Genomic DNA, 20,817 nt, shown 5'->3' with positions numbered 1-20,817 from the left:
TCATTTAACCATATTTTATGAAAAGTAACAACATCCTAGAAGAAAGCAGGGGTAGCTGTAATACCTAAAAATTGGAACCAGCTTCATGCAAACCCATTTCAATACTAAACCATGATTATAAAGTGTTCATGCCTATAATGGCTAAAAAATGACAAAGGTGATGCCAAAATTGATAGATATGGATCAGTGTGGTTTTGTGGAGCGGAGGCAATTATATGACAACATTAACAGAACAGTGATTATCCAGAGGGAAGCAGAATGTAAGAAAATACCATTGTTGTTTGGTCTTGATGCAGGGAAAGCACTTGACAGAGTAAGCTGGGACTTTGAGCAGGGTAATGGAAGTATTTATATTTCCTGAAAAAAAATAGAAGGTTGATTAGGAGGATGTATGAGGGAACAGAGGTGAAAATTAAAGTGGGTGGGGTTCTTTTTCCTAATTTCTGCTTGAGCAGAGGATCCAGGCACAGGTATTCTCTTTCCCCCTTGCTGCTGGTCCTAAATAAAATGTAAATAACAAAAGAAAATAAGGAACTCGGAAATTCAAGGATGTAACTGGTTTGGTAGTCAAGAAAAGCTCTCTTTTTGCAGATGAAATTATTTTGTACCTGATAAAACCAGAAAAGGATATTACAATGTTGTGGAACATTTTGAGGTAGTTTGGAATCTTTTTGGGATACAAAATTAATGAAGCTGTAACAAAGGTAGCAGCTGTAAATTATGTACCTACACTTGAATTGGTTCAGCAATATCCATGTTTATGGAGCCATGATAAAAAAATGAAGTATTTGAGTATGGATTAAAAATGATTATGGTGTGGCAGAAACCCATAGTTAAAAGTGGAAAAGGATGATGAAACAAGAGGAAGATCAAGAAACAGAGACTGGGAGTTTGGATGCAGTCCTTTTAAGGAGAATAACAATAATCGCACAGAATATTATATTCACAAAGTAGCAGAAAGAAATAAGCCATCGTGGGAATGGAGACAGGAGAATCTGCCAATAGGGTTGACTGCAAATAGGGATACAGACATCAGGGAAGAGGGGGGCTAGAATTTATTGGAGAAAACTGGCAAAGGAACCAAGGTCTGGGGATTAAATAACTAGAGTCTGAAAGGTAATAGAATGGGAGGACACCAAGAATTTATGTGGACTGCAGGTTAGAGATTGCCTTCCCGATTAAGGACTGATGTCAGAGTATAGGCAAAGAGAAATAAATAGGGGGGGGTTCTAACTGAAAGGCCAGCACTAGTAGAGCTTTTAGAGGAATCTAGATCAGAAGCTGCTGCTGCTGTTAAAAAAGGAATAATTACTAGAGCATATAAAGTATTGCATGATATCCATAAGAATCAATCAGAAGAGGTTAGAAATGATTGGGAAGAGAGATTGGATAAACAATTCACAAAGACACAAGAGGGGAGTATATGTATCTCCCAAATATGCAACAAAATCTATACGATTTTGCTTTTTGCTTGGAAGGATTTACATTGATATTTTTATACTCCAAGTAGACTCCGGAAAATATTTCCTCAGGTAGACAGCAAATGTTGGCGGTATGATGGGAAAGAAAGAGGTAATTGAGAACATATTTTCTGGGAGTGTAATGAGTTGGCAGACTTTAAAGATTCCCTGTAGACTACTCTATCAGAGGTACTGGGTGAGCAAATTGGTATAACTAGGGAAATTATTTTTCTGAGTTGATACAGAATCAGAATTGCCTAGACATAGTAAGGCCTTGCTGTCTCTAACTGTGGTGGCTGCCAAAAAAGCAATTACTAGAAAATAGAAGTCTAAGTCTAGACGAATTGTACTAGTAGTAAGAAATATAGTAACAGAGATAAAAATGGAATTGGGATCTTTAGAAAAGGGTAGAAGCAAATGACATAGGAAAAAAAATGGGAACTGTGGGAACAATACAGACAGGGGAGGGGAATAAGGTTTAAAGGAAAGCAGGACTTGAATGAGCCATGTCACGTTTAGCTGGCAATGATTGGGTAGATTATAAGTGATGAAAAATGTTTGCAGCAAAGATTATGTCAGTATGGTTTGTCTTCCATTATAAAAACATATAATTCACTGTATTATAAGTGATTATTTAATAAATATGTTTTTTGTTTAAAAAATAAAAAAAACTTAGCCAGATTAGCTGGTTCAAATGGAGCACGTATTTATCTTCTCTAACACAAAATTAAGATCCCAAGCAGTGGCCACTAGTTTTCTTGAAGGCCTCTTCTACAAAACTCCTTTCAAAAACACTTTGAAATGCAAATGCCGTGACAGAGGATGATCCATGGGAAAACACATTAACATGACTGATTTTAAATGTCAAGGTCCCTTAAATAGTCATTCTGACTTGTTAAACTGTCGTTGGTTTTGGGGGGGGAGCTCCTGAATTCTTTCTGGAACCCCTGTCATTTCTTAAACATCTGTTTACTAGCATTTTGGTGTTTGTTTTTTTGCCAAAACTGGATGAGGGATTAGCGAATCCCTTAAAAAATTTGGAAGAGGAGTACTGAAAAATCTTGAGATTCCCTGTGTTGACTTACCCCCTTCATCACACTTTTTGATAACCTGTATCCAAAGGAGAATTTAAAACATCATTTTCTACATCTGTTAGTTTCTGAGAATGGAGCCAGGCAAATCTCCTTAAGACAGGTACCAGTGGTTATAGCCCTGGAAGTAGTGTCACACACTGTGAACAAGGAGTTATGACTTGTACAATAAAATAAACTGAATTATTTAAAGCAGAGTTTCATCATAAGAAGAAACAACAAACAAGACATTCCTCATACTGTTACAATTAGTAACACAGCTACCACCACTTTCTTCATGGTTTTGGTACTTCTCAAAATATTGTTAAACAAAACCTTCCATATCTTTATTGTTTTTTCCCTCTTAACTTCCAAACTTCCACAGGAATATCATGTATTCCTGGGGACTTTCTTCTAGATTGGTTATACGTCACCAATTTTATCTCATCTCCTTCTTGCGTGTTAGTAATTGAGCCTCATCTACCTCTAAACTTAACATATTTCATTCTTCCATAAACCTTTCCATTTGTACCTTTTCTTGATTTCCACATTTCTGTTTTATATAGACTTTCATAGAATTTCTGAAATATTTATAACTCTGCAGGATCTCTTATCTTCCTTGTTATAGGCTGCCTAAGCTGAGCGACATCCCTTTCTACCTTATGTTGCCTGAGTTGTAATGAAAGTTTTTGTGCTCTAGAGTTATCAAAAAACAGTTGCTTAACAGGAATTTTTCTAAAGTCGCTTTAAAACTAGTTTAACATAGCGAGACAGTATGAAGCAACGGAGATCTTGCATTCTCTGTTGCTTAAAAAAAAAAGAGTTACAGTAATGGAAAAAGTCTGGGCGACCGGACCTTTTTTCCATTACTATAACTGATTTACAACATGCACGCTGACCACTCAGCGTGCACGTTTTTGAATATTAATGGGGTGTCATTGTATAATAGCTGTTTGATCACTGCTGCAGTTACCACACCCTCCCTCAATCCCACTTGTTTCTTGTTGTTTTGTTTATGCCAGGGTGTGAATACTTTTTTTTTTTTTTTTTTCTCTCTAGCTTTGTCCTTTTCAAGGCTCAGTTGCCTTCTGTCCCTCTGTCTGTTGGCATGAGAGCTCTGAAGGGCTTGACACCCCAACCATTTTTTTTTAGTCATCTCAGCTCAAGATGACTGTTTGGGTATGAGGAAGGCGCCCTAAAGCTTTGGAAGTTGGCCAGCTGTTGTATCTTTGGCAGGATCTAGCTCTTATAGCTAAGGCTACTTCAACAGTCATCATTTGAGCACTGTTAAAGTAGCCTTAGCAGTGATCATTTGAGCATCTTCTGTTGTAAGTCTGTTTACATAATAGTACTTTATTTCTCTTATTGCAAGATACATTCTGGGTAACCCTCAATATGCAGGATGATAGACTTCACATCGGAGAAGTAAATCTAAATCTTAAAGTCTCTCTGCTTGTCAGCTTAAAGAATGATGTCTAAATACCATGTAATTTTCACCAGTGTCTTTATTTATAAATTAAAATTCTCACCAGAAGATTATACTTTTTTCAAAATAAACAGCATTTTCTGTCTGATGTGAAAGAGTAGATGTAGTCCTTGTCTCAGTCTGGACTGCTGGATTTGGACAGTTCTTTTGTTATGGTACATGTGTCTTCTATTTCTGCTTGTATGTCTCTTTCTCCAGCTGTAACTTCTCATTGTTCTGGAAAACATTTCAATGGATCCATTCTGTCAAGTTTCCAAGACATCCAGTGACCCCCTGCTTGGGACTTGCTCTGTTTTTGATAAGTTACCCTCTCCCTTTTTTAAGCTTGCAAGCTCTGCCAATATATTTCCCTGCAGGTTGCTTTTAGTTATAGGCTCTACAGCCCGAGTGAATTCTAAACTGCAAGCCTTTATTTGTAAAGAACTGTTCATGGTTTCCTCCTTCATGCCTTACAGTAGTGTGTGAAGTCTCTCAACTTATTTGTGCAGTGACATCTTCTCTACATAGGAAAATAAAGACGAAAAAAATTACAACTAGTGGGTATTCATAAATATTGTGGAGAGGACCATATTTGTAAGGTGAGTATGATGTTTTTTTTCTATGAAAGGGATATAAGTGCTGCCAGTGAAAAGGAGTATGTTTTTTTTTAGGTGATGGCTAAATGTGTTGTAACAAAAAGAAATGGTGTCTTTCCAAAGTATTTGTGAGCCAAGTACTTGAAAATCAGAGCATATATTTTTATGTATTGCATTTTATGTGCCTTCCTATGCATAGGACAGGATTTTCTCTTGCTGTTCTGCAGGGTATGCTATAGACCATTGCCCAACTCTGGAAGCTGAGTGTACACTTCTTGACACTTTCCATTCAGTTTATGAATCCCATGCAGCAGCGATCCTTGCTTTGAGCTAAATACTGTTGTGCATGTCCATTTGTTATAGCCGTGGAAGTAGTGTAACCAACCGTTACTACAGAATAAGCTTCCTCCCTCCATCTAGCCACCTCATCCAGCATGCATGACATGTTTGGTACATGTATAGTTAGCTTTGTACCATTTATAACTTTTAATGGTTGTTATATATATTTTATCCTTATGCTTTGTTGTGTTGCTGCTGTTTTTTTGTAGTCATTTAAGTTAATACATATTTTGTTGTGTTTATACTCCGTTGGCTTTAGATGTTTAAGACTTCTTTAGCCTTTCCCAAGAACATGTATTGCTGGGTTTTCTCATTTATCCACTGTCTGTGATCTAGTAAGAAACACCGCTGCTTTGTCTTTGTAGTTGGGCTTCATGCAGTGGCACAGTGCTGTGTTGCAGCCATTTTCCCCTAGGGATATTGAAAATGTCTTGTCAAAGGAATGATGCCCACTTCCAGCTTTATTCTATCATTGTATGAATCTCCAGGAGTAGTTTTATTCAAATGTTCGTTTTTGGTTGGGTATACTCACACAGCAGTATTTTTTTTCTGAAAGTGTTAATGATTAATGGCTGCACTACCAAATAGTGAAGAATAACATAGCTTTTTCAGATGTATGTAGGGTTACTTTCACTCTTTAATGGTGGGTCACATAGGAGTCCCATGCTCCTCTTACAGAGGTGCACAGTCTAAGAATTTTCTTCCTTTTAGACTGTATAATTCCTATCACATTTGCATTGTCAGGGTTTAGTCTCAAATTGTCATCACTGAAAAGAGCCATTTCATATCCTGGACATTGGGAGGTTTAACCACTCGGAGAAGTGAATGGTGGCAGTTGCTGCCACAACTTGGCCACTGTGAATCACTTCCAGAGACATATTTTGCAATACGTAGAGGAGTTGACCAAGTCTTTTTAGTGGGCAGTGACCAGATTACATCTGGAATAATAATTCATGTTCTGCAGTCTGACCTTTCAAGAATAATAATCAAGTAAAAAGGAAAAGTACTACTGCAGAACTGTAAAATAATCCCTGGTATGGTCAGAGGAGCCCATGTGGATTTTAGATTCCTGTGTTGGCTTCTGTCTTGTAGAGAACAGAGAGAGTATGATGATATAATGAAAACCGTAAAATATCCATGGCAAAAGTTTACCAAAAAAAAAAAAATCAGGCTTTTGCAAATGATTCATGGAATGGTATAAGGTATAATCACAGGGTAACTCCCTCCACCTTAATGTAAGGACCGTCTGAATTGAACAGGAAATGTTTTTGGAGGATGACGCTATGTTAGTGAAATGCCTTATTTAGCACAGAACTTCTGGTAGATCGTTTGGAGGACTTAAAAATTCGATGTTTTTTTTTTGAGGAAGACCAACAGCAGGTTGATGTGATTTTGGAGGAGACTTCCAGGATAGCTGCACACTGATCAACAGGTTGATAAATAGCTCTTCCATTGTGAAAACTACAGCTGTGAAAAAAGCAAGTACTAGCGGTCATTTTGAGTAAAACTCTGTTATTGGCTAATAATTGCACCACCTGGATTCCAACAAAAAAGGGGGGGGGGGCATTTGGAGAAAATAAAAACTCAACCAGGAAAAAGTAAAGAAGCATGTCTGGTGAGGGAATGCCTTGCAGCCATTAAACAAAAAGCAGTTCAGGTTTCAGCTATAGTACAGGAGATAGCTTTCAGTAATTTAGAGAAGAAAAGTAAATCAATTGCACTTAAAGGTGTTTAAAATAACTGAAATACTGAAGTAATGTATAAAGTCAAATAAAGTTTGTAAAATAGAATAAGCTTCAACTAGCTATTCAGGCAAACTGAGAAAACTGAAAAAAAAAAATAGTCATTGAAATGAAGAAAAGTCTGGCTGAGCATGAGACTTCTAAAGTATAGCTGTTTCAGAGAGAAATTTTCTGATGTACCAGAGAAACTGGAAGATCAGACTCCATTAATTTTATGAAAATAGAATAAAGCAACTGGACTGGTATTCTTCAGTAGGGTATGTTAACCGAGAGGTCACAGTATGTACATGCGCCATGTATGGCCATGAGAAAGCAGCCAAGATCTATAGTAATAAAGATGTGCCCCTGATTAAAAGTGTGCTAAAAGGGAAAAGTAGAAAAACTAGAGACTGAGTGCTTGTGGAAAACTACTCACTATATACTAGACAGGAGGATATGCAAGTTATTTTATTTATTTATTGACATTTGATTATCGGCAAAGTCTGAATGGGTAGAAACCCATTTTCAGCGGAGGTCTGGTGAGAAAAGTTCCAAATTTATTACAAGCGTGTTAAGAACAATAATTTTAGTGCACAAAACTAAAACAAAACTTCTGCAGTTTAAATAATTATAACAAATTAGATCTATATAAAAGAATTGGCTAAGAACAGATACAAGGTATTTGACAATCATTTAATGTTCAGAGAAATTTAGACAGTTTGTAGAGAAATTAAAGGTAAGCTAGTCTAATAGAAATAGGAACTGCAATATGAAGTGCTGGGAAAACAGGCTTATCGTATGTTTAGGGAGAAAGTCAGAGAAGAGAATTATATAGCAGTAAGGAAGTAAGTGAAAAAGTGAGAAATGTTCTGATGTACCAGAGCAACTGGAAGATCAGACTCCATTAATTAACAATTTAGGGATATAATGTATCCAGGTTTTAAGCGAGAATAGAAGCAGATTTTATCTAGGAAGTCTTTCAGAGTTGTTTTGAAAGATGGAAGGGTAGACCTGATGGATACAGGTAAGGAGTTCCAGGCCTTAGCAACCTTGTACAAGTACAGACAATGCCCATCACATTTGCTAGGTTTGTAAATAGACAGGAGTTTTGGTCACTGGATCACAGTGACTGACTGGGAACATAGTTGTGTAGAATGTTTGCTTTTTAGTGCTGGACAGGCAGATGGATGCTGGATAATTTTATACATGGTAAGAAGTTGTGTATGTTAGCTGACGTTGCAGTTCTAACCAATTTAGGTTTTTTGGTGCTGTGCAGTGGTGGGTTCTGAAAGGGTTATGTGCTGTGAATCTAGCAACTTTGTTATAGCATTGTTCATTTTAATTTTTGTGAAGCCTGGAGGTTAGTAAGGATGGGAGTGCCATAAAGAAGAATGGTGAGGAGATTAGTAGTGGCAAGTGTAGTTTTAGTTGTATCGATGAGAAAGTTTTTCACTCTAAAGTATCTGTAGTTTATCCTCATAATTAAGGAATGTTGAGAGAAAGATACCAGGTTCAAGCTGCTGTAGTTAGCTGTCTTGAGAATGTTTGTTTGTTTTTTCTTGGAGGAACAAAAACATTTTTCAATGCAGAGCAGACTAAGGGGAAAATAAGTTTAGCCAACAGAGTAAGCCAGCCACTAGAAGAAGACTTTTCTTGTACACCTGACAATACTAAAGCTTATAGTGAGACTTTTCCAGTGAAACTTATCCATTGTTAATAAGGAAATGGTTGGGTCACAGAAGAAAAAGCACAGGAGCTCACTAGAAGAATGAGAACATTCAATTTGAACCAGGGAGTTGAGCTGGGAAATGCAGATGATCAGGAAGATCAGCAAAAGAGTAAATAAATGGGAGACTGTAAAACACCAGTTCAGTTTGACACACAAAATATGGCTTTGTAAGAAGTGGTTGTGAAAAACTGGGGTGGTTTTCATAGTCCTGAGATTCACAAAAGTGTAATGGGAATCTGCGAACAGTGGTGCTGCATCTGTGTTTAGATCAGCAAAGCACGACAAGCGGCGCTGGTTCCAGAACTTCTTAGCCCTGCACTGAAATGCCCACAGCAATTTGGCACATATGAAGCAGCATAAAATGAGATGAAATAAGTGTAGGTATGTACAGAGCAATTCACAAAGATGTAAAACTGTGACTGGTATCTGGCATTTTTGGTAGACTTATATGGGCACTACCCTGCAACAGTTCTCTTGTGATCTTCTCTGAGAAGCTGTGCTATTTGCTGCTGGTTTGCAGCTTACCCAAGCTGTTGTAAGATTTTTTCTTTTGTTCATTTTGTATTTTGTAGTGTGTCCTTTTATGGACACCGTGTTTGTTTGGCCTTTTATAAGGCTGGAAATGAGGAGATGTTAGAAAAATTAGAAATGGGAGGGAGTGAAGACAAGTGTCTAAGGGACAAACAAAAGGAATAAATTAAGAGGACTGAGGAGAAGGTGGGAGAGAAAGGTACTGTGTTTTTGCATTGGATAGATGATGCCCTATTTTATTGTGTGTGTGTGTGTGTGTGTGTGTGTGTGTGTCTTTTAATAAGACAAGTTTGGGAAGGAGTAAGAGTAGAAGATGTAGACGAGAGGATTAGAGAAGAGGAAAGGAACACACAAACCTAAATGGCAGACAAGACAGGAGCATCATGGTGTGTTTTTGGAGAGACTATACATAAAAATGGTAGATAGATGGATCAAGGATCTCCTCCCTTTTGCATCTAACAGCCTGGTCCATAGGACCTTGATCACCTTCTTTCTGTGATGGACCTGTAGGGGGGATCTTAGTTGTGTTGGGGGGCAGCCAGGACAGGTAGGGGGAGATGGTGAGAGTTTAGTCAACTGTGGGGCATATGACTGAGCTACCTAAGGGCTTTCTGGACCTGTAGATGTAACTGTAGGGGGGGGGGGGCATGCAGTAAATGGACTTCTAAGTGTTCTAAAGACTTTTTTTTATTTAATAACAAAAAAAATAACCATTTGCTTATGTTAATCAGAAATTGTTATTAAGCAATGTTATATTTTTTAATTTATCAATGCAATGACTGGATTCTGCCAACTACTACTTGATAAAAAATAAAAAAAATGATGCCCCCACACGAATAGCAGAAACCACAAAGCAAATTTCAAAAAGACCACAGCCTTCGCGAACCAACAGGCTTTATTTTTCACTTTCATCCCAGAAGAGACTTCCTTAGAATAAAATAACCACTTCACCCAAAGAGTAGAAGATACACAATATTGTTGTTTTGTCAGACTAATTAGATAATTATTTGAGATATTTAATTGGTTTGTTTTTAATTATGAAATTTGTATAAAAAGTTTGGGTGAAATAGTTATTTTATTCTGAGGACTTCTCTTCTGGGATGAAAGCAAGAAATAAAGCTTGTTGGTCCGCTAAGGCTGTGCTCATTTTTCCTTGGTGACTGGTTTCTGATCATCCTGCCGTAGTGGCATTTGCTTTGCAACTACTACTTGATGTTGCTTTATGATATATATTTTATATATATATATTAATAACTGCATTACTTTGTGGACTGATATGTTCTTAGCAATATGCAGTGAAATACTGCAGCAGTAAAAACTGATTACTGTTTCTGTGATTTCGCTGCTTTACTAATCTGAATTACTTAAGGAGGCAGGCACTTCAACTCTGCATTCATTAGGTGTGCCACAGGGGTAGTTACCCCTTCATATTTAAATATGAACTAATTGATTGCACTGTTTGGGTTGTGAATGTTCTAACATTTCTAGCCTTTCTGTCGCTAAAGATCAGAATTCCTACTGTATTCATTTATTTTTATTGCCTGGGCAGTGGGTTGTGATAATTTTTGCAGGCTGCTTTGATAGCATTTAATAGCATTTTTATACAGAAAACTGACTTGTATAACTTCCAACATTTATTTTCACTTATAGTATAAAGATACTGGAATTTAATTGTATAGATACTGTAAGCTTTCAGAGTTTTGACTTTTTTTTAAATAATTTTTAAGGCTTCAGATGGCAGCAGCTGTAAAGATGATCTGTCATCGCGGCTTCACAGAAAAAATGATCACATTCGAAAACTGGAAGGCAGACTGTCGGGTAATTAATCTTAGTTTATAGAGAAGAAAGTATAAGATTTGGAATATTTTATTGCCCATGTGCCAAATGTTTAACAAAATAAAAGTGCTGGGGTACTGTTCTAATCTCTTAGATTATGCAAGCAAAGCTTGGAATGTGCATGCTGTCGACTTGCTTTTTATCTGCCGTTTCCTGTGTACTCTAGATTGGGTATAGTCCTTGATTAAAATTGTAATAACCAAACACATTCTCAAGTAAGACGTAATGATCCACTGGCCTTTTTTAAAGGACATCTAGAAATTATTGCCAATTTGCAGAATGTATAGCAGTGAGCATAATGTAACTACTGCAAACTCCATGGAGTATGCAGAAATACAGTTACACCTTTAAGCATTACATGTATAGAATGTAGCAGTACACAAAGACCAAGAACATGTAATGCTTAAAGGTGTAAGCATTACATGTATAGAATGTAGCAGTACGCAAAGACCCAAGAACATGCTAGAGTAGGGACCTATACATTTGCCTTGTATTGTATGCAGAGCTGCTGTTTACAGCTGTTTACACTGTGTATGTTTAAACTCCTGTACCTATTTGTGCTGTGTTATCCCAGCATAGGACAGTTGCCTAAATATATTGTGCTATGATATCCATGTATCTGAGATGAGGAGAGTCATCTTTGTAAGCCAATAGAACTAAAATCACAGGCCTATAGACAGCTTGGCAGTACTACATATTGTACTATCTTGCTTCCTCTCGATATCTGTTTTGCCACATTTGAAAGTTTGCATTGAAGACAATAGGTCTAGATTTTATTTTGTTTTTTATGCAGTGTTTGATTTCAAAATTTGGTTTTGATACTAGTGACACATACTATGCTGTATTTGCCACCCTCAATTCTTGGTACCTACAATGAATTTTACATTAACAACCGGCACTTCTTTGCTTGGCAGTTTGGATATCCACCAGCTTTCCTTATGGGACAAAGGGGTCAGATGGTCGTTGCAGGGTCATTCCTGCGTAACTGGCTCCTTGCAGGCTTCATCATCCTTAAATCAAAACTTATTTCCAAGGTCTGTTAGGGATTATAAAAGTGCAAAAGGAGGCATTTGGGCTCTTCTTAAGAGTCCTCCACCATAAACATTGCCAAGGATGTGGACAGAGATTCTCTATCATTTCCCCCAGATGATTCCAAGTTCAGGGAGGTTCTAGAAATGAAAAGCATAGAGTGGGATGACCCACACATCTGTAGTATCTCCACAGTGGAACCTGAAAGAGGCCTTCCATATCCTCCTTGGCACAGTAGCTTGTCCTCTGGTGAAGATAGTATTGGAAAACCCTTGCATTGTGGCACCTGTCCCTCAGAGGCCAGTCAGGATCCTCCAGTCTCCCAAAGCCTGTGCCTCTGTACATAGACTCTCAAACCAGGTACCATCATTGCTGTAGTGGGCTTTAAAAAGGTCAGTACTGTCAGATTCTTGTTGTTTATCCTCTTGTTAAAGAATTTGGTGTTTGAACAGGTTTGGTAGGGGAGTTCATGTATTTTCTATGTTCACTGTGCTTGTAATGCAGTAAATGATTTGTGGGGGTTTTACAGGCACTTGAGCCCCACTACTCGAATTCCAGTAACTCTCAACTAGGGACTTGACAGTCTGTTAGCTTGTGCAAACAACTGCTCACACTTCAACTCTAATATGACTGCATCTAAGCAGCTGCCACACCATCTGCTCACATCCTAGGCGAGGATGTGAAGTAAAGTGCTTGCAGACTAGGTAAGTGGGAAAGTGGTGTGGGCGGGGTGCTGTTAAGTTTAGGGAGGAGGACTCTTGAGTGTAGTGTGGATGGAGAGGAGAACTTTAGGATTAGGGAAGGAAATGAGGATTTTAGGTGTAGGAAACAGATATGGACACAAGGGGGGGGGGAGTAGATTTTGGATTTGGGTGGTAATCCAGAAATTTAGGTTTAGGGACAGGGAAGGGAATATTATGTTTAGGGAACAATTGTGGATGGGTGGGGGGTTAGGTTTAAGGAGAGATCGAGAATTTAAGTTTAGGGACAGTGATTTTAAGGTTAGTCACTGGCTGTAAGCTTTTAGGATCAGGGTTCTGGTAGGTTTTGTACTCATTAAGTGAGATAAGTTAATGGTAGTTCACACTTGCCAAAATGACAGAGTGCCAGCAAAGATGTGTGTCTCGCTCAAGTAGTAGACCCACAATTTGTCTCATATCCTATGATTCCAGTCAGAGTTGTTTTATGAAATGAGCCAGTCACTGGAAGGCTTGCCTGATGGAAGCCTGAGGCATATGTTGCAGTGTAAGGTGGCAGTTTTGGAATCTGTTGCATACCTTACCATGCCTCTGTTTGACAGTTGTGCAGATGGTGCTTATAGAGCAGCAGGCACTGGCATAGCCGATGTTCATCGTGCATACAGCTGCAGTCATAACAGATGGGTTCTCCTGCTGTCAGGCAGGTTCCCGGTCGGCCGAATTCCAAAGTCTAGGTCTGGCGTCGGTTGTCGTCGCTTCTTCCCTGACGTCAGTGCGACAGGGGTATAAAAGAACCAGCCGATGCCATTTTCTTCAGTCTTTCTTGCCGCACGGTGCCCGAAGCAGAAGCAGATGTTCTTCATCTCACATTGCTGCAGTCCTTACTTATGGGTAGTCCGCTGTCCTCGGTCGGCCCGAATACCAAAGTATTAGGCTGACGTCGGTCATGGGCGCCTAGATCTGACATCAGAGCATCAGGGTATAAAGGCGCATGACCGACGTCATATCCTCAGTCTTTTTTGCCGCATGGTCCGATGCAGAAGCAGCGTTGCAAGTGCCGTTCGGCGTTCTGAAATTTTTCGCTGGAGTTTCAGACCGATACCAAGTTGGGCTAAGTACCCCGTTGGGGAATATTTTTGTTTTTTCTTGCCTCAGTTACTTACCGGATGTCAGAAAAAGTGAATAATTGTATTTCTTGTGGGAAACATACCACATAGGGATTACCACTCGCTTTGTATTCCTTGTTTGGGACCGGAGCACGACGTAGTTGGGTGTCGGTTTTGTGCTAGGTTTAATAAGCGCACTATAAAACGGAGGTTAGATTGCGCTAGGTTAGTCTTTGGCAAGAGGTGTAATTATAATATGCCGTCGGATGTTCCGACTCCCGCTTCTACTAAGAAGCGCAAAGACAAATCTTTAAAGCCTAGGCAGAATGATTCGTCCGTTACGGACGCCGGATCTTTAGAAGCTACAGCTGAACAGGTGGATCCGGCTGAAGTTTCTGTTGAGTCCCAGGGGGAAACTTTGATTTTACATGATGTGGCCTCTCAGGAGGCAGGTCAGGCTGAAGGGGCCTCTCAGGTTACTATTCTCCCTTCTATGCCTAAGGTGGTTAGGCCTTCTGTTACTGTTTCTAAGGCTCCTTCTAAGGGCAGGTCTGTTTTGCCTTCCTCTGGTGTCAGTTCTGGTTCTTCAGGGTCTGTGCCTAAAAAGCACATGCTTAAAATGGCAGAGGATTTGATTACTTTAATTAGAGGTTCTATGCCCCCTCCTAATAAGAGGCCCAGGATGGAGCCAGAGTTGGAAAGTTTGGAGCAGGCCTCAGATGATTCAGAGTCTTCTGCTGAGGGCATTCAAGATTTCCCTCCTTATTCTGATTCTGATGCAGAGGATTCCACTCCTTCTGCTTCTCCTCCAGAGGATTTTTCATTTTCAGAAACTCTGCATTCCATGAGGGAGCATTTTAAGTGGGAAGGACAGGATTACTCTGATTCACGGAAGAGACTTAGGGAGTTCTTGTTTTTACCACAGCATAGACCCTTAGCTATTCCTCCGGTTTTGGATGTTGTTTCAGATGTTTTCTCGAAGCTTCTCTTAATCCAGATTCTGTGCCTCCTGCTCCAGTTAAACCGACAGGTATTACAGGGTGCCTGAGGCTCATAAATATCTTTATAAGAGTCCTAGGGCGGACCCAGAAACTATTAGTCAGGGGCCTAAGGGTGTTAGAGCCTCTGTTGTTAAGAATCCGGTTCCTCTGGATAAGGAAGCTAGAGCTTTGGATAGATGGGGTAAGAAGGTGTATACCTCTCCTACTTTAGCAATGAGAGCTTTGAACTGCCAGTTTCATATGTTGAAGTATCAGAATTTCCTCCTTTCTCAGCTAAGATCTAAAGTGGATGCTTTGGCAGAGGGCATAGAGTGTAAAGAATTGCAGGATTTAGTGCATGTTTCTGAACAGGTGGGAAAGCACTCTTTGCAATGTGGTTTTGATGCTTTACAGGCTTCTTCTAGGGTGGCTGCCACTGGTTCAGTTATTCGAGGCACGCCTGGCTTAAGGATCAGAATTTGTCTGAGCATGTTAAGTCTAGAATTCTGGATGCCCCTTTACAGTCTGAAGTTTTGTTTGGTCCTCCTGTGGAGTCAGTCTTAAAGAAAATGGAAGACAAGGCTAAGTCTATGCAGACTGTTAAAGATTTTTTGCAGGTACAACCTCCAAAGTTTAGTAGAAATTGGCCTACTAAGGGGTGGGACCTTCTTCTGATTCTCAGTCTAGGGGTAGATCTAGGCGTGGTAGGGGCAGAGCTCAGAGTACCTTCAGGCCGAGACAATGGAGTTCGCCTGCTCAATCTGCTGGTGAGGGCAGGGGCCAGTCCTTTCGTAAACAGGCCCAATGACCTGCATTTTCAGCTGCCAGATTCTAATTGCCTGGCAGCTCCTTTGGGAGGAAAGTTGGCTCTTTTCAAGCAAAATTGGCATTTAGTCACCCAGGACAAATGGGTATTGGACATTATAAACCGAGGTTACAAGTTCTATTTCCACACCATGCCTCCTTTCAAGGGCATCCCAGACGTCCCTCCTCGGCAAAGGATAGAGGCTCACAAACAAATTTCTTTACTTCTTCAAATAGGAGCTATACAGCCAGTTCCTCTGTCAGAAGTGGGCCTAGGATTTTATTCTCGCCTGTTTCTAGTTCCAAAGAAAGGGAACACGTGGAGACCAATTTTGGATTTATCTATCCTCAACACTTACCTGGACATTCCAAAGTTCAAGATGCTGACTTTACAACAACTTTTACCTCTGTTGGGAAAAGATCACTGGATGGTTACTCTGGATCTCAAAGAGGCTTACCTTCATGTTCCTATCAGGCCCAGTTGCAGGAGGTACCTGCGTTTTGGCTGGAAATTTAGATTATCAGTTCTCTGCATTGCCCTTTGGCTTATCTACTGCCCAGAGTGTTCACAAAGGTTCTGGCTCCAGTGATAGCTTTTTCAGACTAAGAGGAATACAGATTTATCCTTATTTGGACGATTGCCTGATTATTGCACAAGAAAAGGACGAACTTCTTCATCATCTACAGTATGTGATGGCAGTGTTAAGATGCCTAGGGTATTCTGTGAACTAAACAAAGTCCAGTCTAGTACCCTCTCAGGACATGTGCTTTCTGGGTGTGAGACTGAATACAGCTTCCCAGATGGCTTTTGACCCCGGACAAACAAAGAAGCCTTTCTCTTTATTTCCATCAAATGTCTCTACGGTCCAGGCTGACTGCAAGGACAGTCCTTCAAGCCTTGGGGTTCATGGCATCTTGTATTCTGGTGCTTCCCAATGCCACATTGCATATGAGGAAGCTTCAATGGTATCTCAAAAATGTATGGACACAGCACTGCCAAGATCTGGACACTGTCATTCAGATAATACCTTGCATTCAGAAGGAGTTTTTGTGGTGGGCTCAGGAATGTCACCTAAACAAGGGACTCTCTGTGACCTGGCCAGAGGCGAGTCAGATTCTAATGACAGATGCCTCGGACAAGGCTTGGGGAGCACACCTCAATGGAAAATGGGTGCAAGACACGTGGCCTGTCAAACTCCAACATTTGCATATCAACTTGAAGGAAATGTTAGCAGTCCAGTTTGCATTGATGGCTTTCAAAGATTTACTTCACCCAGGGCAGGTGTTGATTCAAACAGACAACACTACTGTCATGTGGTACATCAACAAGCAAGGGGAACCCATTCTTACCCTCTTTGCAGGCAAGCGATGATTTTGTGGGAAACTGCTCTCAATCTACACCTCAATCTTCAGGCAAGGTTTCTACCAGGAGCACAGAACTCCTTAGCAGATGTGTTGAGCAGACAAATAGTGGATCCTCACGAGTGGAAATTGGATCCTCATGTATTTCAAAAGTTGACAGTGTTATGGGGAACTCCAGACATAGATCTGTTCGCTTCTCCACTAAATTGCCAGTTGCCAAAGTTTTGCACAAAATGTTTCATCACACAGCTTGGAAGGTGGACGCTCTATCATTCAGTTGGAACAATCTGCATGTATATGCCTTTCCACCTCTGCCTCTTCTTCCCAAGGTACTTTTGAAGGCCAGACAAGACAAGCCAACCATGATTTTGATAGCACCGGATTGGCCTCGACAACACTGGTACCCACTACTGAGGAGTTTAGTACGAACCTCCATGGCCTCTGCCTTTGATTCCGCACCTTTTGTCACAAGAGGGCAATCACTTCCTCAATGTCAAGATTCAGTCTCTGCATCTAACAGCCTGGCATATTCTGTTTTAGACTCTGGAGGGTCTCAGCTTCCACAACAAGTTTTGAATGTTATTTTGGAGGCCAGGAGGCCTAGTACCAGGAAAGTTTACTCTGATAAATGGAGGAGATTTTTTATTTGGAGCAAAGGAAAGGACTTTGATGTCTCCAAACCTGATTTAAGTGTTGCTCTTCAATATCTTACTGAGTTATTGGACAAGGGTTTGTCTTTCTCCTCGATAAAGGTCCATGCTGCAGCCATTTCTGCTCACTATGATTGTGACCCTCCTTTATTCTCTCATCCTTTGTTTAAGCAATTTCTTAGAGGGGCTAAGGATATAAGACCCCCACGTAGAGCTCCTACTCCTGCTTGGGATCTCAATTTTGTGTTGGAAAAACTTACTCTACAACCTTTTGAGCCTGCAGCTACTGCCGAGTTAAAGTATTTGTCATGGAAAACTGCTTTTTTGTTGGCCATTACCTCTGCAAGAAGGGTTTCTGAATTACAGGCCCTCATGGCAGTGGAGCCTTTCCTGATTTTTCATAAGGATAGGGTATCTTTGTGTACTAATCCTTCCTTTATGCCTAAAGTGGTTTCTAGTGTGGCCTTAAACCAAACTATTCATTTGCCTACTTTTTATGCAAACCCCCAAAATAAAGGGGAGAAAATTTTGCATACTTTGGATATTCACAGACAGTTGCGTTCTTATTTGAGCAGAACCAAGGAGTTCAGACAGTCTCAGCAGTTGTTTGTTTCTTTTGCTTTGAGTTCACAGGGTAAACCTGTTTCAAAACAAACTATTTCTAAATGGATTGGGTTTTGTATTTCTTTCTGTTATTCCCATCATGGTAAGGAGATTCCTGCTGGAATCGGGCCTCATTCCACTAGGGCTACTGCTACTTCTACGGCCTTTCTAAGGGGGGTAGCTACAAAAGACATTTTGGAGGCAGCTACTTGGAGTTCAGTGCATACTTTTTCTAAACATTACCACCTTCCTCTTTATTCTAAGTCTAGGGCTGGATTTGCCACTGTAATTTTACAGGGCATTTTAGCAGCCCCTAATGCTCTATGATTTTTACCAACCTCCCTTTCCCGTTGCTTTGGGATTCTACCCATAAGTAAGGACTGCAGCAGTGTGAGATGAAGAACATAGTACAGTTTTGTACCTACCATAAATGTAGATGTTCGAATATCCACATTGCTGCAGTCCAATTTACCCTCCCTCCTTCCCCACTGTAGTTTGACATGGTGCTTTGCTTTAGGTGATGGTTGTTGTTGGGCTTGTTTTTGGGAGGTATTCTGTTTTTGGCTGTGGCCTTTCTTGTTTGGCCTTCTGACATCTGGGGCAAGAAAAGACTGAGGATATGACGTCGGTCATGCGCCTTTATACCCTGACGCTCTGATGTCAGATCTAGGCGCCCATGACCGACGTCAGCCTAATACTTTGGTATTCGGGCCGACCGAGGACAGCGGACTACCCATAAGTAAGGACTGCAGCAATGTGGATCTTCGAACATCTACATTTATGGTAGGTACAAAACTGTACTTTCGCAAGTGCTGGTCGGCCAGCTCCTAAAATTACGAAAACTTTTCAAGCGAAGGCTTCTTGAAAGCTAAGTACCCCGTTGGGGAAACTTTTCTTGCCTCAGACCGATGTCAGACAAGGTTAATAATTGTATTTCATGTGAGAAGCAAATACCGCATAAGGATTTTCGTTCCCTCTGCATTCCTTGCTTAGGCCCACACCACGATGTTTCGGTCTGTCGTTTTTGTGCTACATTCAACAAACGCACCATTAAGCGTCGGGCGGAGTTCGCCCAGCACTATTTTGGCAGAAAATTTAACTATATTATGTCGTCGGATACTCCGACTCCAGTTTTGTCTAAAAAACGCAAAGATAAGGACAGACACACGAGGTCCGCAGCCTCTACCGACACCACGCCAAAGCCGACTACAGGTGGTCCAGTTCTCAGTGAGGCGCCTACGCAGCCCCTGCCTACCGACGACACTTCATTGGCGGTGTCTAATGTGCCAGTGCAGGCTCCTCGCCCACCCCGACTACAGATACCGAAGCCGCTCTTGGTGGTGAAACTCAAAATGTAGACAGGTCTGCCTCCTCTCAGGGTGTCTTCAGACCTTCCTCTTCTTTTTCCATCAAGGCTTTCACTAAGTCTAAAGCAGCCATGCATTCTAAGAGACCAGCTACACAGGGCCCTTCTCCAGGCCCCATGCCTAAAAAACAGATGCTTAAAATGGCTGAGGATTTAATTACTCTTATCAGGGGTTCTCACCCCCCCCCCCGGACAAGAGGCCCAGAGTGGAGGAAGAATCCCCCTCTTCTGACCAGGCCTCCATTATTTCACTCGGATGAACAGGAACATTCTTACTCCCCTTTTGAAGATTCTGATGCAGAGGAGTCCATTCCCTCTATCTCCCCTCCAGAGGATTACTCATTTGGGGAAACCTTGCATACCTTAAGGGAGCACTTCCACTGGGAAGGCCAAGAGTATTCAGATTCCAAGAAAAGGCTTGGGGAATTTCTCTTGCTACCTCAGCACATGCCTCTGGCTATACCTCCTGTCTTAGGCATACTAGATGATGTGTATTCAGAGGCCTGCCTTAACCCGGATTCTTTACCTCCAACCCCAGTCAAACCTGACAGGTACTACCGGGTTCCTGACTCACACCAATTTCTATACAAAAGCCATGTGGCTGACCCAGAAACTATCTCACAGGGCCCCAAGGGAATTAAGGCCTCCACTGCTAAAAATCTTTTACCTTCCGAGAGAGATTCCAGATCTTTAGAAAGGTGGGGAAAAAAGGTATACACCTTGGCCACCTTAACCATGAGGGCATTAAACTGCCAGTTCCATATGTTAAAGTACCAACAGTTTCTGTTATCACAGTTGAGAAGCAAAATGTCACAACCTGAACAACCAGACTTGAAGGAGAGTTGCAGGATTTGATGCATAGTGCAGAACAAGTGGGTAAACATACCTTGCAATGTGGTTTTGATGCTTTAGAGGCCTCATGTAGAGCTACTGTTACAGGATCAGTCATACGTAGACATGCCTGGCTTAAGGAGCAAACCTTACCAGATCATGTCAAAGCTAAATTACTAGATGCCCCTCTACAAAAGGATGTATTATTTGGTGTTAAAGCTGAGGAGGTATTAAAGAAAATGGAGGAAAAGGCTAAATCAATGCAAACAGTGAAAGATTTTCTACAGGTACAACCTCCACATTTCAGTAGAAATTGGCCCTCCAAAAATTGGTCCTTTCCAGCCACGGACAGACCCCAAAGAGGTAAATACAGACGCCCGAGGGGCAGAGGGCAATCTCAAGGATCGTTTAGAGGCAGACAATGGCAAGCTCCTACACAAATAGGTGGTGAGGATAGTTCACAGCCATTCAGAAAGCAAGGCCAATGACTTTCCCGTTTGCATGCCAAGCAAGGCTCAAATGGCAGCACCCTTAGATGGAAAACTGGCATTATTTTCAAAAAATTGGCATATTGTCACGAAAGACAAATGGATCCTGGACATTATAAACAGAGGCTACAGATTCCATTTTCACACCCTTCC

General features: G+C 40.8%; 1 protein-coding gene across 1 annotated transcript in view; it reads left to right on the top strand.

Annotated features, from left to right (window-relative positions):
- GOLGA1 (golgin A1) overlaps window positions 1-20,817 on the top strand; it is a 2,378,923-nt gene that overhangs the window by 201,709 nt on the left and 2,156,397 nt on the right. Inside the window, exon 3 of the mRNA XM_044058132.1 lies at window positions 10,639-10,729. Within this exon, the coding sequence (XP_043914067.1) occupies window positions 10,639-10,729 (91 nt within the window). The remainder of the gene's footprint in view (window positions 1-10,638; window positions 10,730-20,817) is intronic.

Source organism: Protopterus annectens, chromosome 16.part0 (assembly GCF_019279795.1).
Source record: "Protopterus annectens isolate FY-2018-M chromosome 16.part0, PAN1.0, whole genome shotgun sequence".
Lineage (NCBI taxonomy): Eukaryota > Metazoa > Chordata > Ceratodontiformes > Protopteridae > Protopterus > Protopterus annectens.
The sequence above is the reverse complement of the archived record's forward strand: the minus strand, read 5'-3'. Positions and strand labels throughout refer to the sequence as shown.